The sequence below is a fragment of the Etheostoma spectabile genome, chromosome 12 (assembly GCF_008692095.1).
Source record: "Etheostoma spectabile isolate EspeVRDwgs_2016 chromosome 12, UIUC_Espe_1.0, whole genome shotgun sequence".
Lineage (NCBI taxonomy): Eukaryota > Metazoa > Chordata > Actinopteri > Perciformes > Percidae > Etheostoma > Etheostoma spectabile.
In genome coordinates, this window is record NC_045744.1 from 20,999,595 (window position 1) to 21,027,410 (window position 27,816).

Here is a 27,816-nt window from a genome sequence, read left to right on the forward strand (position 1 = left end):
GTAGTTATATCGTTATTGTTTTTTTTTGTTGTTTTTTTTTACTTTGAGCTATCTAGGTTGCAATAACTTAACACAGTATAATGCTGCAATCTTAGGTTGGTACTACAATGTGACATGGCCGTATTGGCTTCATGTAAGCAAACAGTCTACCACTGGTTTCTCAACGGGCAGTAACAACCTAAACAACCTAAAAGTCAAATACCAGCCTGGGACATAAAATCATGAAAACAGCATGATTTTTGCAATTTCAAGTAGGCCAAGCCTATTGACTGAATTTGAGTTATGGGCTGCAATGAGCAATGTAGCCACTAGGGGCAACCAAAGTCATTTTTAGTTTCTAAATAATTGTAAGACAATGTTTGTTTTATGACACTGTTTGTCTATCTCTTACAGTAAAATAATTGTATTTTCAAAGGGGGCTTAGCTGTTTGGTTTACGTGTGAAAAGTGCCACACCAACCTAAATCTATTTATTTATTTCAATAAAGAGCGGAGTAACAAAACACACCGTAGGCTACATTTTCCGAGACGACCCTGAAGACATCATCCCGTAGCGTGGCGAGGGCGGACCGTGTGACGTAGAGCTGAGGCTCTGGCTGTTTATTGTTCCTTCCCCAACACCGACAGAGAAAAACAGGCTAACGAGCTGTCAGCTACCTTTTTCACACGGTTCACTGTTGGTTTAACGAAGGTGTAACGGTCGAGACAGCTGACTGCACAAACCAGGGGCCATGGCGTATGCTTACCTCTTCAAATACATCATCATTGGAGACACGGGTAAGGTGCAGCAAGTGCCAGCTAGACTGCCAGTTAGCATTCAGCTAGCTCATAGCTAGTGGTGTATTTCCGCAGTGTTGGATAGTCCAATGACGTGGTAAAAGCAGAGACGCAAGGGGTGGGATGACAGCTCCAATTCTACAGTGTTAACATATTTGCGTAATATTTTAAACACCCGTTCAGTGTCAGAGATTTATACACAGGCACCCTAACACAATATCTTCCAATACTACTTTAGAGTAGCAGTTGTTGACACAGTCGGGCCTATTGTCTGCTTGCGTCGAGGGTGGGGGTGTTCGCCACAGCTTGCTAGCTCAGCTAACTGCCTAGCTAGCATTAGCTGTTCCACTAAATAATTAGCAAACAGCTGTCACGACAGCACATTTTCGGCTCATTAGGTAGTGTTACATTGACCTGATAATCATAATAAACATATATTTGTATGGTGACTGCATCATCAAATAACAAAGTTTCCTTTAGCTTAGCTTCCTGTCACAGAAGGCCAAAACGCAAAGCTAAAGCCTCTAATATTCCCTAAAATGGCGTAGAGCAGTTTTTATTTCTGACCATGTTCACGTTAGCTTGCTTTCCTGATGAGCGGCCTGCTTAGTTAGCTTGCTGGATGACAGCAGGTGCATTTGTAATACAGCTGAATTATAATGATGTAGCACCAGTGTTAAAATAGCAGACAGGATTAACAGCAGTCTACTCAAGTAGAGTGAGAAATAAATGTACAGTAATATTATTCAGTTCATGAAGCCAAACCAAAGACTGGGGCCGAATATACAGCCAAGACCCAACCAGGTTTTTGAGTGAAGAAAGCAACAATTAAATTGTTATGGAATTGTTTTAGTGTTAGTATAGAAATCCAAACCAAGAAAATCATTATAGTGTAAGCTATTGAGTCAAAATGCACATATGTGTTAATTAATTTGAGATGATTACTATGTTGGGCAAGAAAGCTTACTACAGTGTTATTGCAAAACATGTTTTGCCTGCTGCTGTTGTTGTTTATCTCTAGCAGCGAATGCTGAAGAGAGATGCAGCCAAGGTCCTAGCTTGATTACATGTATGTCTACACCAGAAATACTCTGCTCAGTACCGTGTACAGTGCATGCATCTAGAGAAGTCTTTGTATATCTAATTTGGTCAGTTGTGATTCAGTATTTTTTTTAGAGGTTTCCTTAGCAAAACGAGTGGGTACACATAATCATTGCAATAACAAGTTTCAGTTTCACAGGTATTAACTACCCATAAACCCATGAAAACACGCAGATCATATCAGGCAGGAAACCTATAGAGTGGAGCCTACATGTGTTCATTATTCTGAAATGACTGTTCATGATGCAAGCGGTTTTATGAAGATGAATTGTGTTTAGGGATATCATCTGCCGTATTGTTTGCTAAGGGAAAATTTAAGCCTGAAAAAGCAGTCAGTCAGGTTCTTTTATAGATTAAACTAATTCTGTAATTTGATCATGGTTAAGTGAGTTGGTTATTCCAAATACATCCTGACACAAGCATCACATTTTAGACCATAACATGTGAGGAAGACTTCATTTTGAAAGCAAAAAAGCTGGGAAACAGTTACATGTAGTATTTTATTGTATTTTACTCCATAAAATGGTGAAAAAAAAAAAAAAAAAACTACTGACATATATGTGCCAGAGTCCAAAGTTGGTATTTTTTTGCTTAACATCTAACCTTTAATTGAGAATACTTGCTGACAATAGATCATTTTTGATCAGTGGTTAACCAATGCTAACAGTACATAGTTTATTTACTTAGAAGGAATTATTTCAGCATTTGCCTGCCATATATTTTAAATTTAAAATAAATAGAAGTTATTTTTTATTTAAAGCTCCTGATGATTTGGTCATATTTGTTAAATAGCGTCTTACCTTTTTACAGGTGAGGCTGCAGACATGTTAGAAGGTTTTACAATTTGACTTGCATCCACACATTTATTTTAATTCATTTTTTGTTTGTTTTGTTTTTCTTAATTTTTGCCAGCATTTTGCATAATGTAACTTGTCGGGTCTTTATCTCTTTAGGATTCCTTATCTCGAGATTTACTGGTTATTTGTTAGTACAGCGAGGCATTATCTTTCTTCATTATCTGAGGATAGTCGTTGTTTGCAGTAGTTTGAAATGTTTCAGTTGGGTGTGTCTGTTTGTACTTTAGTAACTGCAATGTCGATGCACCAAAACAAACAACAATAGATTCCAAATTTACAAGATCAATAGCTTCATCCACCAAAAACCTCTGGTCTCCATGCTGGTACAGCTGCATGGCAACAGATGCCTAATCACAGGAATTCATTGTTTTATTTCTGCTTTAAAGACTTGGTCTTCTTTCCATTGCCCTCCAGGTCACAGTCCAACCCTTACACTCTCCATACCAAGTGTTGTGATTTTTGATAGTAAATGGTCAAACAGCAGTCAATAGTTGTGAATGCAGAGGAAGATTCCATGATTTGACTCATCTAGTTGGCTCAGATATGTGATAAGCATTGCCACTGCACACAGAGAATGAAGACGATCCAGCGCCAGCCAGTCAGATGAAGTAGATAAACGTTTTAAAGGTTCAATGCACAGGCAACATTTTGGGATGGAAGAAAAATCTTCTTTGCTGACACCATTAAACTGCACTGTTTTTTCTCTCTTTGCTTTAGTTTGTATCACTAAATGTCTCACATGTTTTAAGCCTTGTATTTTTATCTACCTTAACTAGTTATTGTATTGTTTTACCCTAGAGGTATTCCTTAGGTGTTTTACTAGATCCTTTGACTGAAAAGGTAAATCTGTGTGACCTAATCTGGAAAGTTCTAATCCAAAATAATTCTTTCACATCACTGTGTTCTGGTCCTTGTGAACCCATATACACATTCCTGTCATTGAGTCTTTCTGAAATGTGTAATTTGTTAATAAGCAGTACTGACTGGGACATCCTGGTAGGCTAATGGGTTAATACGCTTGCCATATTAGTGCAAGTCCTTATTTTAAGTCTGGCTAGTGAGCTTTGTTGCATGTCATTCCCCATCTCTCTCTCTCCCCGCTTTTTCCTGTCAGCTCTACTGTATGCAGTCTCATAAAAAAGGCCAAAATTCAAACATTCAAGTGTGCCGCTTTGCAGTGACTTAGGCAGTAGCTGGGAGTTGTAGAAGTATGTCAATATTGATTTAACTCTTGATCCTGGTCATTAAAAATGAAGATGTCAATTCTATTTTAGTTTGGACTTTCTTTCTTTCAGCCAGTGGCCGCCAGCCAGCCTTTCCACAGATCTGGTTGGGAGAAAGACAGGCTGACTCTGAAAGAAAATTATAGTCTCTGTTTAAACCTTGAAAAATAGACTGTTCTATGAAATAGTGTCTCTAGATCTGCACATTTTCAATGACGACCTACTTTTTTAAAGATTCTTTTATCAGAATTTTGAGGTAGAGGGTGGGGGTGTGGCCTTGACCACCTGCCATGCTTTGCTTGTTTGCAAGCCGTCTCTCTTTCTCATGGGCAGGCCAAATTCTCTAGGTGGGCAAAGCAGAGAAAGGGGGGGGGTGTAACCTTACCCCTTATGACCTCATATGGGGACCATCCCAGTTCGGCCAGTCTGAGCTTTAATTTTCTCAAAGGCAGAGCAGGATACCCAGGGCTTGGTTTACATCTATCGCCATTTCTAGTCACTGGGAGATCATGGGAAGGCTGGGGAAAACTCATATTACTGTTAAAAAACCTCAAAGTGAAATTGTCATGCTGTGGGACCTTTAACTGAGACTCTAGTGGGGCTCAGTAGCTGTTATATGACCTGACTTAGACAGATCAACTCTGCTAATGGCCTCATAGCCAAGGTGGTATTATGTATTATAAATTAACTCTGGATTGGAACAAGGCCAGTGGTTTTAGCATGACAGAGGGGGGGAACACATGCAACAAAAGTCCCCTGCCGGACTTGAACTGGGAACATTGTGATTTTATGGCCGGCGTTTAAGACCTCCTGACCACAGGAATCCCCATATTCATGTTTTTTATTATTTATTTATTTATTTATTTTAAAGTAGACTTTTAGGTATCACAACTCCCTCGTCTTTAACTGGTGGCCACTGGGATGACTGTCATTAGGCAGCTCAAGTATAGTGGCTAGAAGTCAATTGTCATGCCTAAAGGCACCTCAATAGTGACTGATAGAAGGACAGTTCCTCTGGGCAGACGTTATGTCAGAGTCCCCAGCAGGGAATGCTGTGCTATCTGCTGACCTTGCCAAGCTTCAGGTTACTGCTGAAAGTGAGCAGAGCAGCATCTTATTGGCCTGCTCAACTCTCAAACACATCTGCAGCACAGGTCATTGATTAATGGAAAGGAAGTGAAACCACCTGGAACATCCTGCCAAAATTAACTTGTTATTGATGCCATATTCCGTCAATTAAAAAAAAGCTACATTGTTTCCATTGACTTTTTTATCTTGAAGCCCCTTTTTAAACATACATGGAATAGGTTTTCATTTTCTGACAAGCGCTTTGCGTCTGAAATCACCTCTGTATGTTAGGGCACTATTAGACACACCACAAAAAGAACCTTAAACTAAATTTGGATTGGGTATTTTGTTGTTTTGATTATCCTTAGATTCCTATTTATTTAATTCATATTTTTTTAGCCACACTTGGGGCTTTTGGGATGCCAGTGTCGGTCGGTTTATTAGTCCACCATGTTTATCTGTACCAAAGTATACTGAACAACGTTGGCTTTATCGCCATGAAATTAGGTACACGCATTAAAGTTCCCTTAGGGTGCAATCTGGCTTTTCATCTGTTGCCACCAGCAGGTCAAACTTTTTTATAAATACAAACGTGTATGGCCTACACGTCTGTTCCGTCAGACGTGCGTGAGATCAGACGGAAAAACATGACTGAAACACCTGCTGTGTAGACGAGCCTTCTTTCTTTTTTATAAGTATAGCCACTTATATTGTTATGGCTGGTATGAAATTGTGATACTAATGTAACTTAATCAACTATCTTTCATTAAACATAGCGCAATGTCAAAGATATGTTAATTTTTTATTGGCCTGCATGTTCTTTTCTAATAACCGTAATTACAACCTGTTCAATGGATACTCCTGCATTTTTCCTGGTTGAGCTGAAGGACTGGTTGCTGTGTCCACAGCTACAGGCAGCTTTCTAGAACTGCCACTTCCAAGCTCCAGTTAAAGCAGTCACATTGACCAGGGATCATTGTATGAAGAACAAAGCTCTGGTTTATGTTGGGCACGTGTAATGTTTCCAGATCGATCTCCTCTCCATTCTTGTGCTGTTCAGTACAGAATATTGTTCCGCTCTTAAAACAACCCAGAAAAATTTCACCCCAATACAAACAGGATAAATAATTACACAAGCAGTAACTCCATATTTCAGTTTAAAAATGGGCGTTAGAGTTTTATTTAGACTTAGAGTCTAACGTTTAAGTGTAAAAGATATGATTCGTCTCTAAAAGCTTAATTAGGTGTGGTGCAATTTTACTGTTGGTGTCAGTATAAAAAATATTTTAACACTTTACTGTTTCAACACTAAAAAGGTTTTTCTAGGTGTTCGGTAGAGACCTTCCCTTCAGACATTGCCTACGGATGATCACTAAAGTTCACCAGATCTCAGTGGAGCTGCGGCTGCAACAAACCTGTTTTGTGTTTCTGATGCTTCTGTTTGTTTTTTAACATGTGTCAAGCAATTAACCGCTCACTGTTTTTGTATCTAAACCAGTCTTTTAAAGGGCTAAAAAATGTGCCGTTGAGAAACATCTTGCTCATGGCTAATATTAAAGTGTAGTCAAAGCTTTCTTATATTTAGCATGTAGATTTGTAGTCTACCACTTACACTAGAGTGTAAGGAAAGCAGAACGCTGGCCGCTGTTTATCTCATGAGTCTTTTCTATTGAAGCAGACTGATGTTTGCTTAACCAGAGCTGAGAAATTAATTTACCTGTCAATCATCCATCAAGTAAACCTGTCTCTAACCAGCCACACAGTCACCTGGTTGGCTTTTTGTTTTCTGATTGCCCAGTTTCATTGTCTCATTTTGAATGACCTATGCATGAAATAAGCTTCAGGTATGGTGTTATTACTAGTGATGGCCAAATGAAGCTTCATGAACCAATCTCTTTATCTTCTGAGCCCACTAGACGGCGCTCTCTGTTCAACAAAGGGTTGAGAATACACTGAATTGCAATGCCTTAGGCCGTTCTCTTAAAACCAAGGGCGCCATCTAGTGGGCTCAGAAAATAAAGACACTGGTTCACGAAGCTTCATTTGGCCATCACTAGTTATTACCTCAACTAGAAGCTGTAGAAAAGGCCTTGCACTGTAACATATTGCATGATTCTCCACTGATTATGACTGATTGTAGCCACTGTCACCATTTCAAGGCACAGCAGGCTTTAAAATCGTCTGCTGTTGTAGGCAGTTTGCTCATGCTCTGTACCACAGGGTGTCATGCTGTTGCCCCTTAGCTAGAAATAGGAAATTGAGCTAGAATCATCTGTTAATTTATGTTGTCTAATTTAGTAGATTTAGCTTAATGTCTTCTCTATGATAGCCATTGAGCCTTGGTAGTAAACATGTATTGTGAGCAGGTGTTTGTTGACTGCACCAACAAGTGGGATGGAGTTGAGGATGACCTTTAGTTACACCTCCTATATAGCTGCCCTCCTTGCGATCCCTCCATCTCTTATCATTATCATCACATGATGATGCCTGCCTAGCAACGCCGCTGCCTGACAATGGTAACCATTAGAAACCATGAAGGAGGAAGACCACATCCCTCTCTGTCCCCTCCTTGAATGTCTGTCAGCTCCTCTTTCTGGCCATCTCATTAGCATCCTTCTCTTCTCTTCTCGCCCCACCCCTCCTCCCATCCATTGCTAGTTGACACTTGCTCCCTAAACTCAAACCTCTGAATGCTCATCTTAGCTTAAACCCACATCTGTGAAATGTGCAATAAATAGCAATCTTCATCATCTATTGGACACTTTTGTCCTTTCTTAGAAGCTGCACATTTAAACTGAAGCATTATAATATTTTCATGAAGATTCACTTTTCTTTTTTTTTATTTTTACAAACAAAACATCTAGTAGTATCTTAAATATACATGAAAACATTCTTCAACCACTCACTGTTTCTGTATCTAATGGCTTCTGAGAATCTGTTGACATATAGCATTTCCACAAATTATTCACAATGCTGTTAGAATTTGTTGTGATTATATATCAGGAGGCATAATTCACTCTCTTGGTAATCCAATGGTCCACTGTGTTAGTTTTTTCTTGTCATTGAAAGCTAAAGGTGCAATGTATAATACTGACAGCTAGTATTTAAAATAGTTGCTGGAGTACTGGAGTGAGTCGTCTCCCCCGCCCCCTTCCTCCCCAGACTCAAAGTTCTCGTTGGTTGCCAGGCTGAGACTGCAGCATCCATAAACGCTTGTCTCACATAGCCAGACATCTTCACAGCGCAGCGGAGGAGCTAACATTAGATCTTCGCTACATTAACAGTTATAAAAGCCTGTGCTCACGCGGTGCTCTGTACCCAACTAACAGACGCACTTTTTCAGCTTAGAATTACGGTAGGAACCGCAAAAAATACAACAACCTTGCCTTCCTCGCCCCACGCCAGACAGACACACTTCCTCGTCCTAGAATTACGATAGGAACCATTAAAAATAACACTACCTTGCCGTCCTCTCCACCCGAGTGAACACTTTATTGGTTTAGGATTACGGCAACAATCGCTAAACACACTGGTAACTCACGGTCCTCTCTTCCCGATTTACAGCCTCCTTCTCTCGGCTTACAATAACTCAGTTGTTGGCTACACCCATTGAAATGGCTACACATTGTAAACAGCCGCGGCCCGCTTGCCTGGTCCACCTGGTCCACGTAACGTTAGCAGGGTTAGCATGACGGTGTTAGCCCGGACCAGTCGGGATAACTTTTAATGGCTGTGTCTCACTTTGTTTTTGAAAGTAATTAACTCTGGTACTCCAGAGCTTGGTTGGAGAAATAGTGTTGGTTGTTTGAACTCAATGATGACTCCAATAATACAATGTTTAATTTGAATGAATTGAAAGTCATTGATTTATTGTTATACATCTGTAACTTCCTTCGGAGCGTTGTCACCTACAAACAGCAGTGTCTCCGCGCCGTGCGGGGGTTCAGAGCTTGGAAAAGTAATAGGTTTCATATTGATGTTGGCCTGTGTGGTATTTTATTCTCAGCACATGACACCTTTGAAAATACATCCGGGCCGTTTTCATGCTTGTATGTGTGACTCCATAATCTCGGTTCCAGTCTTGCAGCTTTTGGACCTTCTGTAATGTGGTGTGTGTTTGTTTTTCAGGTGTGGGGAAGTCATGTCTATTACTACAGTTCACAGACAAGAGATTTCAGCCAGTTCATGATCTCACTATTGGTAAGAGCGCCTGTCCCACACATTCAGCACTAAATTAATCATCAGAAGAAATAAATTCATGTATAAAATATCACCATTCTTTCTTAATTTCACACATTGTTAATAACCAACACAGAGTCAGTACAGCTGGTGCCAACAGGCTAAACTTGTGGAGCTGATTATACGCTTTAGGTTACTGACATCATTAACCTTTATCATAGTAAAACATCCTGTTGTTTCAGATAAGCAAAGTTGAGCTCACCCTAACATTCTCACAGATTAAATCCCAAAAATCGCATCTCTTAATAGTGAACTTATTTGGGGGGAAGGGATACAAGACAAAAAGGCTTATGGCATGTTTTTGTTAAAAGTATGCCCTATTAAATTGAATTATAACCATGCACGTTCAACAGTGCACTCTCCCATCACATGCACAGATCATTTGTCAGCATCCCATTAAATAGGAATTTAGAAAAAAGAAAACCCACTGCATGCACAGTCCATTCTCCCATCACATGAGCAAAAAATTACATGTTTTGTTGTGTTCAGTGGTCACGCACTATACACAACAGCATCTCTGTCTTGTTAACTCATCTGGAATTGGCTAAAATTGTATAGTATATTATATTATATGTCTTAATTTTGCTTATTACAACTATACAAGCTATGCATGTGTCGGGCAATAAGTAACAAACCATTGCCGTACAGAAATGCCAAAGACACCTTTGAGGTAATTGAAGGGGGGTCTCAGTCCACTTCCAAGTAGACCGTAGCGCTTTGTTTGGGGTGTGAAAGTGAAGCTGACCCCGTAAAGTAGATATTTGATATGTGATGTTTAGTCTATATTTACATTTGGAAAATTTGTGAAAATTTCCCTGATACTTTAGAAAACAAAAAAATATGTTTTCTAAATAAAGTGAGTCAAATGTTGTGACCAGACAGTAACTAGTATCACTTTATAACACGTTAAAAAGTACCCCCTATTTGTTGTGTTTTTGTCAGTCACTCTTTATGATATAAGAGTCCAGTCTCCACTAATAATGCTCATAATAAGTTGTTTTTTATGTGACCTCTTTATGACACCTGAGATAATAAATTCATTAAAAGGCCCATTAATAAGCAGCAGGGCGATTTATTAAGCCAGCACCTAATAGTAACCAGTTCCCATTCTTCTGTTTTTGTGTGTCCAGGTGTGGAGTTCGGAGCAAGGATGATCACTATAGATGGCAAACAGATCAAACTGCAGATCTGGGATACGGTAATATTTCTTTTTATAGGAGGCTTTCCTTATTGCAGCAGCATGTCAGTGGCTCTGTAAAAAGACCTAAACAAATCTTAAATTATTGAGTTAAATATAAGGCTGTAAATTTATGGATCTCTGCAGGTAGTACACTTTAAGTTTAACCTGTAATTCTGTATTGACACATCATTTTTAAATAATAATTCATTTTGACTCTTCAGAAAGGTAATTTTGATAATGGGATTTAATTTTAATATAAATATTCAAGCTTGAAATAAAATGATGTTTCATTACGTGCCCCGATAAAGAAAGGATCTGGAATGAATGAATGAATTAGATTCCTGATCTATGACAAGAAAGCTTACTTATAAATGTTGTAATTGGTTTGTAAGGCTTAATGGGGGGTGTGCGGGACTTCTTTAAAAAATATTGCTGGTACGCTTTGCCTTTTCCAACTCACCTGCCCAAGAAAAGAGGTTTGACCTTTGAATCGATTAATTAGTTTACCAACATCTTTCATCTTGTCTCCCTTTTTTTTAGCAATGTTTCAGCTTTAGACAAATCTCTCAAAACTAACGAAAACCCCAAAACATGAAAGTTTTCCAGTTGAAGAGAGAAATAAATAATAAATCAAGTTTATAATAAGATTCAGGCTGAATTCCACATGTCATAAACTGACAAACAAAGGAACTGGTGTGGTACGGCAGACTTTGGTGCTGACCCGTAAACGCACCTAATTGCCCAAGACTGCTAGTGTGGGTGTTGGGACAGATCCAGAAAAAGGATGTGTGATTCAGACCATTGGGTACCATGGTTTCCTGTCCATGCAGTTAACCAGTTGACCAGCAGGTGGAGTAGGAGCTCCATGGAAAAACACCGCTCCCTGCATGAGAGGAGAAGCACCACAGCAGTGATGTCAGTCCTGCTTGTCAAAACTCAGCGACTACTGCAGGTTTTCTATCCTACCAGCTACTTAATGGACTGGTTTTCCAGGTGTTGTATAGTCCCTGATTAGATGGTCACAATAAAAACCAGCGGGGTTTACTGATGCTTACTAGACTTGTACAATACACCACCACCACCAAATGGCTGGAGCAACCAAGTCGGATCTTTGTGCAGGCTGCAAATGCCATATGAATAAGGGTGTGTGCATGTATCCGTGTTGGTGCGCACAATTATGTGGGCCAGATGGCAGCCAGACATAGCATTCCCTCTCTTTCACCCTTATTTATCATTTATTCACTAATAGCATTATTGACTGGTTGGCTGCTCGCTGAATGACTGACTGTTCTAGTGGATGTCTAACTAGCTGTTTGGTTCACTGACTGGTCCTCTGTCTGACTGGTTGAACCATGTGAACGGGTGTCTAACTAACTGGCTCAGTGACTGGAGGACTAGATGTCTTACTGCTTCATTGACCAACAGACAGGGTTCCTGGGTGACAACTAGCAGCTTGGTCTTCTGACTTGCTTAATGATTCACCGACTGATTGTGTTTGTGACTGGCTGTCTGGTTTTTCAGATGAGGTCAGAGCAGGGCTGCAGCTGCTAGGATAGAGTGCTGTTTTGTTTTCTACTCTGGCCTGGACGAAACACAGACAACATTGTTACTGTACATGGGACGGAGACAGACGGTGAATAGACATGGCGGGGGGGGGGAGGTTAGAGAGCTAGATGGTGAAAGGAGTGATGGAAAGAAGGAGGCCCAGGGATTTATGGAGAAAGAATGAAAAGATGAGTGATGCAAGAAAGAGACAGTAGTGGTGAGACAATGAGGGGTGGTAATGGAAGGGGAAGTGAACGAACAACGTGATCTGGAGGGTTACACAGACTGTTTATATGACATACAGTAAATGCTACAGGTTAAATCTCTATGACACTTTATAACATTGCAGCTGCACTGATGGGACCTTGCGGGTTGTTCATAAGTAAGGAAACTGGGAGATTATGCAGACGAGCAGAGAAAAAGAAAGGGATTGTAACAGATGGAGAAAGAAAGAGAGAACTCCATTGTATCTAATTACAGGCTCTGCTCTGTCCTGTCCTCTCCCCATCTCACTGAAAACCCAGAGCCAGACTGTGCTGGAGAATCAGGAATGGTACAGAACATTTATGGGACTAGGCTCGGTAAACGGGACTCGTAGATGACAAGACTGGTGTGAGGATGACCTAGAGATAAGGCCTGTAAGCCAGCGTCAGACTCCTGCTGTTCGGGCCTGTTAGAAAACCAAAGCATCAGCAGTCGTCTGTGGTCATTTCAATTATTCAGATTTCAATTTCTGTTTATTAATATATGTATGTGTTTCTGCAGGCTGGTCAGGAGTCGTTCCGGTCCATCACCAGGTCTTACTACAGAGGAGCGGCAGGAGCTCTGCTAGTCTATGACATCACAAGGTAACCATAATCAATCAGACAGACCCCTACACACTTTGTAGCCAAGCTGCGTTCAGGAACATTGTGAAGTTGGATACCACTGTACAATAAGAAACAATGATACAACTTTGCCCTGACTTTGACATCAACCTGTACAAGCATCCTTTCCTCACCATGGAAATGCAACATGCAAGATGAGAGCAAATTGTGATCGGACAAATGTTGTAGGTTAGCTTGATGTTTTTGACTTTTTGGTACACATATAGCTGCACCAAACAAAATGTAATCCAGAAGGTCACAGATGCAATTCCAGATAGTATAAACTAAATGCTAACACCAGGAAGCTAACTATAACAATGCTAACATGTCTGATAGAGCAGGTATAATGTTTACCATGCTCAGCATCATAGTTTAGCGTGTTAGTGCGCTAACATTTGCTAATTACCACTAAACTCAAAGGGCCACTGAGGTTGATGGGAATCAACAGTTTTTCAGGTAGTTGGTTGCAAACTATTGGACAAAACTGACCTGATGGTGGAGCAATGAATGTGTGAACCCAATTTAATGGTGGTCAATTTAATCGTGGTGGTGCCAGAGGACAAGTCAAAGGATCACCAGCGTTGTTAGGATTTATCGTCTGTGAACCTTGAATGTCTGAATCAAACTTTTTTTATATTATATTTCACAGAATAAATGAAAATTCTGAGCTGATAATGGCAAAAGAAGAAGTGTCACTCAATCTGATTCAAATCTATCTTGGATGCACTTACACTGAGCTCAAACCCCACTAGCAGCTGGTCTTGGTCTGTCTTTACATCAATTCAACGCTATGGTCCAGAGCAATTTATATACTGTAAGACAACTACTTGCTAGATTGACTATTGGATTTGTTATTGATCTTCATAGTCTCCAGAGGTTGATTCTTAATGATTGTCCTGACCCTGTGACCTTTTGTCCAGCACTACCATCAGGTCAAAATCTCCCCTCCCAACAGCTTTCTCTGTGTCAAAGAAGGATTGGCCTGATGTCGATAGATTTTCTGTGGATATTCTTTAGGACCAATATGGAGTTTAATATTGTTTAAAATTGTGTGGGGCACCGTGGACCTTTTAGAGGGATAGTATGTCTTCTTTGAGGACCGTAAACTAGAGCAAAGGGCCAGTGCAAAATGTTTGTGTTCAGATTTACATAGGATTCATTCCATTAAATAAAAATAGCTGGTGGAGTAAGAGGTGATGTGAGGCGCAAGAGGAAGCATCATTCACCATACAAGGGAAAGTCAAATTTCAATTTCAATTTTCAATTTTCAATTTCAATTTCAATTTTATTTATAGTATCAATTCATAACAACAGTTATCTCAAGACACTTTACAGATAGAGCAGGTCTAGACCACACTCCATAATTTACAAGGACCCAACAGTTCTAGTAGTTTCCTCCAGAGCAAGCAACAGGGCGACAGTGGCGAGGAAAAACTTAATTTAAGGCAGAAACCTCGGACAGACCCAGACCCAGGCTCTTGGTAGGCGGCGTCTGACGGGCCGGTTGGAGTTAGTGGAAATAACAAAAATTAAAAAAAATCAGACAAATCAGATACCAATGTGTATTCTGTAAAGCTCTTTCATGGTAGGATTTTGTCTTTTTGTTTTATCAATGGGAAAGTAGATTGAAACTAGACTCTGTGTTTGTTTTAACAGAAGGGACACCTTTAATCACTTGACGACCTGGTTAGAGGACGCTCGCCAACATTCCAACTCCAATATGGTCATAATGCTCATTGGTAACAAGAGGTAAGATGCATGACATGTGATGTTTACATCCTGTCCTACATTAGATGGGACCATCCACAGTGTGTGGAGGGTCCTAACTTAACACTGTAGCTTGTGTTCAAAGTTAAATAAATCAAACTGTTCTTCACTAATGTAAGTTAAATACATAATTTAGGCATTTTTAAATGAGCCTGTATAACATAGTGTTGTACGGGATAAAGATATGTCAAAAGCCTGGTGGTGATAGAAAACATTTATTAACATTAATTTTTGGGCATTGCTAGGCCTTTATTGACAGCACAGCTGAAGAATTGATAGGGGGGGGGATGATATTCAGCACAGGGCCGCAGGTCAGAGTCAAACCCGGGCCTGCTGTGTCAAGCAGTAAACCTCTATATATGGGCGCCCGCTCTACCAACTGATCTATCCGGGCACCTTGCATCTTTCTACTTTTAGCTGACCAGTGAAAACACATTATGTCATTGTATCAATGTGTTTGTTTTTAGTGACCTGGAGTCGAGGAGAGAGGTGAAGAAAGAGGAAGGTGAAGCGTTTGCCAGAGAACATGGCCTCATATTCATGGAGACTTCAGCCAAGACTGCCTCTAATGTAGAGGAGGTAATAATAATACTATCTATGTGCACACGCACATAGATATACCCATGTACACATACACTACAGGCTACATTTTCAAAGTGACAAGTTGTTGTTGCCGTTATATATAGACATATAGAATGATAAGTAAAGTACCTGACAATTATATATTTGTTTTGGCATGACTTCACTAACTGACATCTTACCTGTACCTGTTTGAGTTCCACACTTGTATAAACTCCACCTACTACTCCTTGCAGGTAAACACTAATGCTAACAGTTTTTTGCTCATATGTAATGTAAATCTCTTCTCGTTCACTGGCCAATGTGTCAATGTCCTGTTACAGTTAGTCTCAAAGCCCAGCTTTCATTTATCATTCTTCATTGTATATTTTGATATTAAGCCAGTTTGTGAGACATAGAGCCCTTCCAGCGCTGTATCCAGGACTTTGGAAATACTGAAGTCATGAGTCCCAACTCCCGCAGCAAACAGTTAACCTGTGAAAAATCACATTTAATGATTAATTTACCCATTTTGTCCTACTTTCTGTAAATGTCCTTACATGCTTGCTGTTTAAAAGCTCTAAGCACCACCATTTTTGTCCAGGCTGAAATACTATTTTATAAATTGGTGTGAAAATTTAGACAGATATTCATGTTTCACAGAGGAGGGATCCTACTGATTCCCTGACATGTCCTCAGTTGCCATCATCAGTTTAAAATTTGAATTGTGTCCAAAAGTGGTTGGCAAATTGTAGCATGCTAACACACTAAGCTAAGTGGGCAAACATGGTAAACATTATGCCTGGTAACATCCTAATGTTAGCGTTGTCAGTGTGAGCATCTTAGCATAGTGATGTTAGTATAACCTCAAAACACTTCCTTAGAATAGTTTCATAGAGTGGCTAGCATGGCTGTAGACTCTTGTCTTGTTTTTGCCAGAAACAGATGCATTTAAAAAAAAAAAAAAAAACTTAAGGTTCTTGTTTTTTAAGATTTGAATTAATTATAATGAAAATGTATAGTTCACATTCTTTATGCAATAGTTATACAATGTATAAACATTCAGTCATTACCTCTCTGTATAGTTGTAATCGGCAGTGGTGGAATCTGCCATTCCCACACTGTATTTAGAAAGCCTTAGCACAAGGATTCACAGGAAGAACAAAAAATTCCCAGAAATGACGCAGAGGACATTTACCTAAAGCATTGCCTCCCTCATAACCACCACTGAAGTGCTGTGTCACTGTGGAAACAACAACAGTACAACAACATGTTGAGTGTTGCTGGATGTGTATTATGAATGGTATATCAGTCTGTGCACGTTAAAAGATAAATACCTCAGTGCAGTCTTGAACGGTGAACAGAGTTATGTTGGGATGGATGATAAATAATCAGTCTTATTGTTAGCTTTTAGCACCTATTGTAGTTTATAGTCTGTCTAAGTGCTCTCCCTAAATAGATTATCACACTATCACAAAAACCTGCCGTTGACTGGACTGTTTACCTGTAGCATCCTGGCTCACCATGCTGGAGCCAACCTTGCCCGTTTTCCATTAGCATCATGAAGCGAACTGCTCCGCCCCTCGCAGAGCCACACCCCGGGTGTTGTTGTGTGTAATAAATGCATGGCAGTTTTCCTCGGGGACCCTTTTCTCACTTATCCAATCACATAAGTAATCCCATCCTGCACGGCATGCCAGCCGGGGGCACTGCAGAGTGTGTATGTGTGTGTTTGTTTACATTGATTTTTTTTTTTCTACCCTCGCTTGCCTGGCCTATATCATGCAAACACCCACATCACTGTTGAGTAGAGCGCTCACTGGGGTTAAGATGAGGGGGAGGTGTGTGTGTGTGTGTGTGTGTGTGTGTGTGTGTGTGTGTGTGTGTTGTGTGTGTGTGTGTGTGTGTGTGTGTGGTGTGTGTGTGTGTGTGTGTGTGTGTGTGTGTGTGTGTGTGTGTGTGGTGTGTGTGTGTGTGTGTGGTGTGTGTGTGTGTGTGTGTGTGTGTGGTGTGTGTGTGTGTGTGTGTGTGTGTGTGTGTGTGTGTGATGATTAATTTGTCTCATTAGTGTCCTCTGAATCCTCGAGATACCTCGCCTCCCTTCATCTCTCCTCGCGCCATCCCTCCTCATCCCTCGACGTCCATCATTTGCTCTTTACTTCCCTCCCATCCTCCTTCCCCCCACCCTGCCCTCCGTTTCCTCCTCAAACATATCTTCCTCCCCTTTCTCCTCCTGCCCTCTTCCATTCATTTCTCCTCCCCTCCTCCCTCTTCTCCATCATCTCCCTTTCTCTCTCCAGCAGTATATCAGCCAGTTATACATAACTTCATACATATTCATAACCTCCACCCCACCTCCCCTCAGCGACATCCAGCAACCAATCAGTGCGCTAGGTTTGTCGTCAGGGTCTGTGGGTGGACACTGGCTGATGGGATGGTCCTTAGAGAGAGATTCCTGTAAGCATCTTCTCATGGTCTCATCTCCAGTCCTTTCTTCTTTCCTTATGTCCTCCCTTCCTTGAGACCCTTTCCTTTGCCTCCTCATTTCTGTTATTGTTCTTTATTTCTCGTCTTTCTTTTATCCGTTTTCTTGTCTATTTTTCTTAACTTCTCCTTTTTATTTTACCTTTTCTCTCTTTCCATTCTTTGCTGCTTTTTTTTAACTCTTCATGCTTGTCACCTCTAGTCCTTTCTTTTTTTGTCTTGTTAATATCTTCTCTACTTGTTAATACTGTTCCTCTAGTTTTTCCTTTCCCTAAATGTTTTTTCTCCACTCTACTTCTCCATGTTTTATCCCTGTTTTCTCCTTTCATTTACTCCCGTCATACGATCTACACACACCCAAAATGAATATTTCAAGAAGTGTAGAGATCTGTGAAGGAACAAGACATACAGTGATGTGTGTTAAAGGAAGGAAAGAGGACAGGAGTGAATAGGACCGAGTGCACAAGAGAGCACCCTTGGGCTCCTGTCTATTTTCAGACTGAGTGTCAGGTAGAAGTTCAGGCCATATTTTCAGTTCTTTAATGACTGCTTATGAAACACACTTCTTCTTGACCTGACAGATTTGTGCGTGGAGGCAATTGGTAGTGGAACATGCTAGCGCACATTTGATGGCATCACCCAGATGATCACTGAGACGAGGAAATCACAAACCGGAGCCCCACTCCTTATCCCCGCTGCTTTTAAAGCAGCCTCCAGAAAGAGCCATCCCCGGCCAAATTCACCTTTTATTTGGCAGTTGCTAAAACACACATTTGTTTGCCTTCAACAATCCATCGCTTACTTGACGTATCTTTCCCCCGTGGCCTCTGCACCAGTGCCATGTGTAATGTGTTAAACGCTTGGTATAAGCCAGTGGTTCTCAAAGTGGGGTCCAGGGACTCCCAGGGGTCCTTGAAGGGGTTCCAGGGGGTCCCCAACAAAAAAGGAATAATTTATTTCCACTATAATTTCATCCATAAGTAACACAATGACAGATTGCAGGACTATTTTGCTCATGGGTTTTATTCACTATAAAACAAAAATTCTATCGGGTATGGTATCCTGGGACAAAGTCTTACCAGAAGGCGGTCCATGGTCCAATTTGTGTCAGTTTAGGGGTCCTTGATGTGAGAAAGTTTAAGAACTACTGGTATAAGCACATCAAAGCAGCTGCCGGGAAATGGCACAATAGTTTTGTCTGGGAAATAAAAGGCCTTCACGTTTTTGTTGGAATTTTCAACCAGGGCGGTGGCAGGTAAGAGAAAGGCGGCCTTTGACTTAGCTAGCCCTGGTCTGATCATGCAAACTGCACAAGAAGTATATCCTAGTTGCTCTCCAGTTTTGACCCTTGAGACACAAACACTAAGAGACTGTCCCTGGAGACAATTGCAATGATACCACAGTCATAGGCGAGTAGCTCAGGGAGCTTAATTCCACATTTTATATCATCTTTGATCCTCACAGTGCTGTTAGTGAGGTGTGTTTGTGCCTAGAAAGAAAACAGATTGTGTGTAGTCTCTGTGTGCGCTCTGCTCATATCTTATTCTTTTTAGCAGCTGTTGACAACCAGAAGCAAACAAGGTCTTCTAAAAGCTTTGAAAGGCCCGTAGATAGTGTTCAGACTTCTTAAAGTACTCTGCATCTTGATCTCTTTGAGTCCAAACAAAACTGCATTTTCTTAAAGCATCTTCCTTCCTTGATGTGTGAAACTGAATACTGGGATAGGACATAAACCAATGTGTTGAGGAAGAAGAAAACAGCAGTTTTTATTTGATCAGAGGGATAAAGGAAAGACTTTGCAAAAGTCAACAATGGTTTTATTTGATTACATTTTAACTTAAAGCTACACATCTTGTGAGAGCCTGATTTTAAGAAGAAGAAAATCATGTAATTCAGTTTCAGGCTTGTCAAATAATAAAGATATTTCTCAACATTGCATGAAATACACTTTAAATTTAGACCGATAAATCAGACAGGTATGGGTATCGTAGTATTTGTTGGCCGCTAAGTAACAAGAAATTAAACTACAGAAATACCAAACTCAGTTTGATACAAATGAAAAACCGTGTCACCGTTAGGTGGTTTGTCCAATAGAGAGCACTCGCACATTGTTTTTTACACTGTAAATAGATTTGTATGTATGTTGTTTTTTTAATTTTTTTTATTACAAATATCAGTAGCACCTCAAAATTCTAGTATCGGGAACAGGCATGCTGCATGCAGGATTCCAGATATGGGCAAAGAATGGAAAAAGTAAAGTAGATGACCTCTTTTAAGAACGGATGTGTGTTTTGAAAATTTTATTTGCAATGAAAAATTAATAAAAACGTTGTTGAAGGGAAAAAAAAAGCCTATAATACTTATTTGCTTACTTTTCAAGAGTGAGAGGGTTTTGTTGTGGTTTTAGTGGGATGTTCTGGATGTTTAATGAACAGCCGCTCAGTACTTCTGTGCAGTGTCTCCTGTTTAGATTCAGTTGGTGAGCACAGGTTTGGCTTTGGTCTCCATACAGACAAGCTTGCTCCTTATCTGCCAAATCAACTGGCAACACAAGACTGTCAGAAGCTGCACAAAAATTCGCCCTGCCCGGCTGTGGTTCACATCACCACGAAATGGCTCCAGCACATAACTCCCCCTAAACCCTCAACGTGTCGTTGTTACTTTTCTGAAGAGATACAATGTTTCAATTTGTGAGGTCTGCTGTTGGGTGTAGTTTTTCACTACACCTCACCAAGCCAGGCTAGCAGTTTCCATCTGCTTCCAGTCCCTATGCTAATCTTACTACATCCGGTCTTAAGCTCTACTTAATGCACACACATGAGATCCATACTGGTCTTCTCCTGTCACAGAATGATATCATACATGTGCATTTTCAAAAAATGTTAAAGTAATACTTTAGGAGCTGCAGGGGGAACTTCTAGCTCACCCTGTAGAGCGTTTGCCCATTGTAAGCTGACTATTTGGCAGCGGCCTGGGTTCGAAGCCGACCCGCAGCCTTTTGCTGTGTGTCATCCCCCCTCTCTCTCTCCCCCTTTTCCTCGCATTCTCAAACTGTCATGAAAGCAGTACAATCCCCAAAAGTGATCTTAATCTTCCATTGTGATTTTTTTGTTTGTTTTTTTAAACCTTTTATGTATGTTTTAGCTCATTTTCTAACAATACCTAACATTGCCACCACCAAACGTCTCCCAAAGTCTTTTAAATATCTGAGTGCAGTTTGTGAGCCTCCCAGGCAGCCATATTGGTTTCTATTCACATCATCAGTACGCAAGGGACACTGGTTAATTTTATTTTTGTATAGTGGTGCCATTTAGGTATAGTGTAATTTTGCAGTCTGTGTGCTGGTGTAAAGCTTCGACATGCCATACTTGACACACATCTGTTTTTTCATGGCGTCTATGTTTGGTTTGATGAGTGTTTACCGCAACTTGTGAATGCAATGCTGTTCAGCAGCCACCTCTTAAATGTGGAATGTGCGAGCTCCTTACCAGTATTTCTGAATATTTATCAAATCAAATCACACTTTCAGCCATAGTGATTGACTGTTTACAGCCACAAAAGATCTGCTGAGAAAAGTCATGTTTTAACAAGAATATTTAGCAGTTGTTCAAAAACTTGCATTCAATCTGTTTTGCATTCCTTATGAGGAGTCAACATTTGAATTTGAATTTAATCTCCTCTTCTCTGTCTGTCTCACTTCCTGTCTCTATCTCAGGCTTTCATCAACACAGCCAAGGAGATCTATGAGAAGATCCAGGAGGGAGTGTTTGATATCAACAATGAGGTGAGACACACTTCACTCTGTTTTTCCTTCCTTCTCAAACCTCTCCATTGTTGTTCTCTTTTTTTAGGGCATTCTCCTCTCTTCCAGTCTTTGTTCTCTTCTTTTCCTGTCTTTCTCCTTAGTTTTCCAGCAGTGTGTGTGGTTTGCCACGCTCCCTCTCTTCTCAAAAGGGGGGGGGACCCTCTTCTCTGCTTCCTTTGACTCCAGCCAAGCAAAACTCCCTGCGTTCCTCCTCTCCCCTGCTCTATTTTCCACTTGCTCTTTCTTCAATTCTCAGTTCTCTCTCTCTCTTTCTCTCTCACTCTCTCTTTCTCTCTCACACACACCCTGCCTCTCTCGCTTTCTCTTACACACTATGCCTCTCTCTCTCTCTCTCACGCACATTTGGCCTCTCTCTCTCTCTCTTGCTCTCTCTCACACACACACACACACACACACAACACCACACACACACACACACACACACACCACACACACACACAACACACATTCTGTCTCTCTTTCTCGGCATTTTGCCAGCTCATAAATTCCTCACATCCCACAAGGTCTCAGTCATTCAGCAAAAAAACAAACAGGCAGCCAGCCAGTCTGTAACCTTCCTATCACCAAGTTTGCTATTCAGTCAACCAGTTTGTTATCTTTTCAGTGGAGCGGTGATTTAGACATGAAAGACAAGACACCAAGCCTGTCAGCAAGTATGCAGAGCAGATGCATTAGTTACTACCGAGTTATTAGTTACATACTACTTTTACTTTAAATTGCAGTCTCCAAAAATACAATTCACACCTAAAACACTACGCCACGTTGGCATTTAGAAGTTGGTTTAATCTCTTTCCACACAGGAATGTCTAAACAATAGTTTAAAAAAAAAAAAAGGCTTAATTTGTTCTATGTCGTTTTGTTTTGGTCAGAAAAAAATAAAGCTGTACATCCCAGAGCACATCTGGTAAAAAAAACTCTGATTACATTAAACACATTTTCCAGTATCAAGCACCTGAACAAGCATAAATTAGTGCTCACAATGCTACCTGTTGACCAGGCAAACTGTGTGTTTACTGTGCTGCCACACTGACAAAATGAATGCAGATTACTGACAATCATTGTATTGTGTGATCAGCTGTACTGTGATCACAGAGAAAGTTAGAGTTGATGGAAAGCTGTCTTCCTAATGTTATTGCTGTATAGACACTTCCCAGATGCATTTCATTGTTTTCCAAAAGTTCAATAATCCTTATTGATATTAAAACGCTCACGCTAGTGTTGTTGTGTTGATTTATCCACTGTAGATGACATCATCTTTGGACCAAAACAGAGAGAAAAAGATTTCGATGCAGCGGTAGCTGCTGCTAAGAGCATTTAACTTAATGTTTTTCCCATTTATCAACAAGATGTTGATAAATGAGTTGTTATTTCTGTATGTGGACTTCCAACAACATTTACAGCTACATTGATCTCATCCACATTTGGCATGTTTAATGAATGTAGCCAGCTAGCTAGCCACACATCCCACTCTTAATCCAGATTACAAATCTCTGATTAGTCGACTGTTTCTCCAACTGGTGGAATTGGCGGTCAATGAGAACGGCACCTATTTAGATCACCGAACAAATCTGAGATGTAGGCAGTGATTCAGAGGATGTACTCTGAGTTTACTATCTTCAGAAGAAAACTCTTAACCACGTCGTAAATCATGACGTCCCGGTCCACACAGACCGTCCTCATGCAGTCTACACACAGATCACGTGTGCCTGCAAACGTGTGAAAAATTGCCGATGTAGCATATAAACAGAAATGTGTGTGCGTCCTCTGTCTTGGACTATATGTGTCCCTTTAGCCAGTCAGCAAGTATAAATGTTAATCAGACAGGACTGGAGCCAGCCGGCCAGCCAGCCAGCCAGCCAGCCAGCCAGCCAGCGTTTTTGTTATTAGTAACAGTAAGACGGCGTGAAGGCAGGCCGGCCAGCCAAGCCACATCAGCTGACTGGCTAAGGGAGAGAGAGAGAGGGAAACCCCAACAGAAATGTTGGCAGCCACTATGAGAAAACACTCACACACTTACTCTCACACCCCCATACACACACACACACACACACACACACACACACACACACACACATGGCCTTAGCTCAATAAATGTGATTTAAAGGCATACAGTGTTTCCCAGAGGTACCACTGCTACTGAGTGTAGGAGGGGGAGTTACACTGAGAGGGAGTGAGATAAGTATACACAGAGGGAGAGAGTGAGGCCGAGAGTAGGCCACAACCACACCGAGAGAGAGATGATGAAACACAGAGAGGGAACGTGAGCATTACAGCACACAGAGGGAGAGAGGGGAAGAGCTCTCCAGTTGAGGGGGGTGAGAGAGATGAAAGAGCAATGTCTCTCTACCACCCACCTGCCTGCCTCTCTCTTTCTCTTTTGTAGAAGGGCTTTTTTCCTCCTCGTGTCCTTGAGTGCTACTGGTCTTTCCCTTACCTTTGTGCAGTGCAGCAGCACCTGTTGCTTCCCCTGTGATGTGATCTAATAGGAGCCCCTGCAGGCGCTATGCAATGTTGATTTCACCATGAAAACAGTCATGCACTCATTCTTCAGTGTTTTTTTTTTTTATTGAGTGAGTGATTATAATTTGTAACTCTTGTCATGATTAAAAACGAATGACAAGAGTAAAACAAGGTTAGGGTTTAGTACTTTTACCTCTGTCCACATAATTTAAATTTAAGACAGTATTAGGGAAAGTAACCATTGCCTATATGTCTTGTCTTGTCCTGATGTTATAAGTTGAGGACCACAGTGGAAATAAGTCCTGGACTTTATTGTGTTTTTATCCTCAATTGTATTTGATGTCCTTTCGTGTGTAAGGCAGTCTTGATACAATTAAATAAATCAAATCAAAAATAATCTGCCCATGGCCATAGTAATCTGTTAGACGGCCCTGGGGCAAAGATTTGCTGTTGGGACCCCGTTGAACCTCCACCTGGTCACCTCCCGCCCACTTTCTATTGTGTGTACCCTGTCGCCTTCAAGTTCCCATCAAGTACAGCCCCCATTTTTAGACCAGACACACGGGTACACCGGGTATGTTTGAATAAGTACCCAGTCTCACTAGGGTACTGGCATGGCAGAGTTAGTCATCCTTGTGTGGCTGGGTGGTGAGTTAACTGATGACATGCTAGCTGGGAAAATTCAATCTCTAGCCAGCCACAGTAGCCCACAGGGAGACTCTACGTGGACCTCTATGACCTGGAGGTAGCCAATCTAGCACAGTAGCTAGCAAGCTAATGTGCTATAATGTTTTGTTGTTTTAGGTGTTGGTATTGGAAGAAATTAGTACAGTGGGGAAATTGCAACAGGAACTTCTGGAAATTACATTTATGGTCTTAACAATGACAATGGCCCTGTGCTCATTTGATATATTTTTGTAGAAATTGTAAACACATCTGGTGGAGGCTGGAGATATAGAAATTAAAAAGCAAATTATTTCAAGGGGATCCTTATGTGGTTTCCAAAATCTGATAAAGTTTACATGAATATTTATAATGAATAAAATATATTCTGAAAGGTTAGCCAATGTATTGCATTATTTTTGAAAAAAAAACAATGTGTCAAATGTAAATAGAGGTGAGAGAATAACACAGGACGTTGATTAACTTTACTTACTTACTACTTACTTTAGCTGTACTGTTTTACTTATTGCTGTATCGTGTTTTACTAATTTTTCGAGGACGGTTGTTATGTGCTTCTTCACGGTTTACATTCTTCAAGTACACACGCAAGTAAGGCAGCTGAAAACTGGTCTACTGACCCGGCTGAATGTCAGTCATGTGACCCTGGCCGTCACCCATAGCCCACAAAGCTAACAGTCAGTTGGCTAGAAAGCTAACTGTCAGTTACAATTAGCTTTCTTGGTTCCTGGTTGCTTATTCGAGTTTATTCAAGAGACATATTTGTAACATGGAGTCCTCAACTGACTGTAAACCGTGCCTCTGTTTTGGAGCTGTTAATACTGCAGCTGAGGGTGGTTATGTAAAAGTGTATGGTCCAAAATCGCTAATATGATAGCTTAATCTATTTTGGTCTCCTTAGCTCTATCTTACGTGAAACCTTAGCACTGTCAAGATGGCAGCTTAATGGCCAACAGCACAGATTTGCATGTCTACGTCCATAAAAAGTGAAAAAGCCCAAACTCCTCCCCAAAGGGACTTACCATCTCCAACAGAAAACTCCGTTCACCAAAGAGCTCGTCACCTTGTAACACGTTATAATCCTCGCCTTGCTGCTAGCTGGCCCTCATAATCTGCTTCTGACTGGCTAGTAGTCCTTACTTAGCTACTGCACATGTGCGACTCCCAACGGGATGGTAGATAAAACAGAGCTCAACACACAGGGTGAAAAGAGGAGCTGCAGCAATGTGCAGTAAAACAAAAATATGGTGTTTTCTGAAAATTAAACTATGGAAATCTATTATGATATAACCTCTAAATACAGTTATGACCCTGAAAATGAGCATAATTTGAGCACTTTAAACCTGTTTATGCAGGAATAATTTACAAATGATTGTCGAAAATGTACTTGCCCATAAAGTATTGCAGTATGAAACGTAAGGATAGACCAGGTTTTTTCCACAAAATAATACACTTTCTTATCAACAGATTTAGTCACTTTGTTACTGCAGTGATCCGTTGTCCTACTGTGCTGCGGTTGTTGTTGTTTTCTAACCTAATTTCTATCTTATTCTGGATGTCTTTGTCTCCACACAGGCTAATGGTATTAAGATTGGACCCCAGCATCCTACCACCAACTCCACGCTGTCCGGTAGCCAGGGAGGCCAACAGGCTGGAGGGGGCTGCTGCTGAAGCCCCAAAACACACCACCTCCTCCTCCAACCCCTCCTCCTCCTCCTCCTCGCCCTCTCTGACCCTCCCTTGCGTTTCTACAGAACTGTCCAGGCTCACTAACAGTTGGTTAACCTTTCTCTCGCTACTGCTCCATTCTTTCATCCATCCATCCATCCATCCATCCATCCCTCCCTCTGTGTCCTTTTCTCTCTCTGTCTCTCAGCCATGTCTTTCCTCGGTCCCTTGATCATACCCAAGGGTCTAGGGGCTGTGTTCCCATGAATCAACCTGACTTCCTACAGTCTTTACAAGGACAGTCAGTCTCACCTGCAGGGTTAGCCACCAAATTCAGAAGTTTCGCAGTTGACCTTTTTTTTTTTTTTTTTTTTTTTTTTTTTTTTGTTAGATAAATGGATTTTTATCTTTTATTAAAAAAAACAAAAAAAACATGCTGGAATGTGAAGAATTCGTTCCAGCAGTTTAATTTCCACACTCCTCCTAATTCATGAGGTTGTTGTTTTTGGGATATGACTTTATCTCAGAATCATTAAAATGGTATATGTTCGCTAACAATGTGGTCATGGTTGGAGATTAAACACACTCTGAACAGCTAACTGTATGGAATAAACCATGAAACGTTTAAAAAAAATAAAAAAAAAATAATGATGCAGCATGTAGATAGCAGGGCATGTTCCTACATGTTGAGTCAGTTTTCATGCTGTGCCTGTGTGTATAGGGACGATAAAGGTATTCCAGTATGTCAGTTTGGGAGGTGTAGGAGCCATTCAAGTCATTCTGTATCATCTGTCCATAAAAACAAAGTGCAAATGATCACGTTTTTTTGTGCGTCCTTTCCCTATTTTTCGCCATGTAGTTTTGATCTCTCTCTCTCTTTCTCTCTTTTGTTCTCTCTCTCTTTTTGTTTCCTCTATGTTGACTTGCAGATGACTTGTATTTAATGAACACTACAAACTGGTTGTGGCTTAAAACGTGTTTTAAATTGTCTGGAGAGAGAATAAAAGACCAAACTGTTGAGTGTGAAAATGGATCCTTTTGGGAAACCACAGAAAGGAAAAGCAGGAAAGTTAGAGAAACGTTAAGGGATGTTGAGAGCAGCGGCCTCCATTATGAAGTAAAAAGTGGGAAACTGTTGGAAATCAAGACTTTTTTTGTTAACTATATTTATCAGGCACATTTTTGTGTATATATGGCTCTTTAGGTTTCTGTAGCTTTTTGGTTGCTTAAGGTGAAGCTTGGTGTTTAGTTGTGGTCTAGTTATTTCTTTACCAGGCCTGGAAAAAAACAAAAAAAACATACTGGACCTTCAAGCAGCTTTTTTGCATTTTTAACAATTCTCATTTAAACCCAAAGGTACTGAGTCGCCCTGTTACATTAGGGTTGGTCATGCCCTTTCTTTTAAATGACATGTATGAATGATAACAAGCTGTTAACAGGACCGTGTGGAGGCATTGAAAGTCCCTGGTGGAGAACCGACTCCAACTGAAAATGTCAATGCGTCTCCCTTTCAAGCA

At 40.7% G+C, this 27,816-nt stretch overlaps 1 protein-coding gene across 1 annotated transcript; it reads left to right on the forward strand.

Moving 5' to 3' along the window:
- Nucleotides 1-510: 510 nt before the first annotated feature.
- rab2a (RAB2A, member RAS oncogene family) lies at nt 511-27,592 on the forward strand. Its single transcript, XM_032531411.1, has 8 exons — nt 511-776; nt 9,154-9,225; nt 10,395-10,462; nt 12,755-12,837; nt 14,512-14,604; nt 15,090-15,201; nt 21,380-21,448; nt 26,207-27,592. Exons 1-8 carry the CDS (start codon nt 731-733, stop codon nt 26,300-26,302), a joined length of 639 nt encoding a protein of 212 aa, XP_032387302.1. The 5' UTR covers nt 511-730; the 3' UTR covers nt 26,303-27,592.
- The last annotated feature ends 224 nt before the right edge of the window (nt 27,593-27,816 follow it).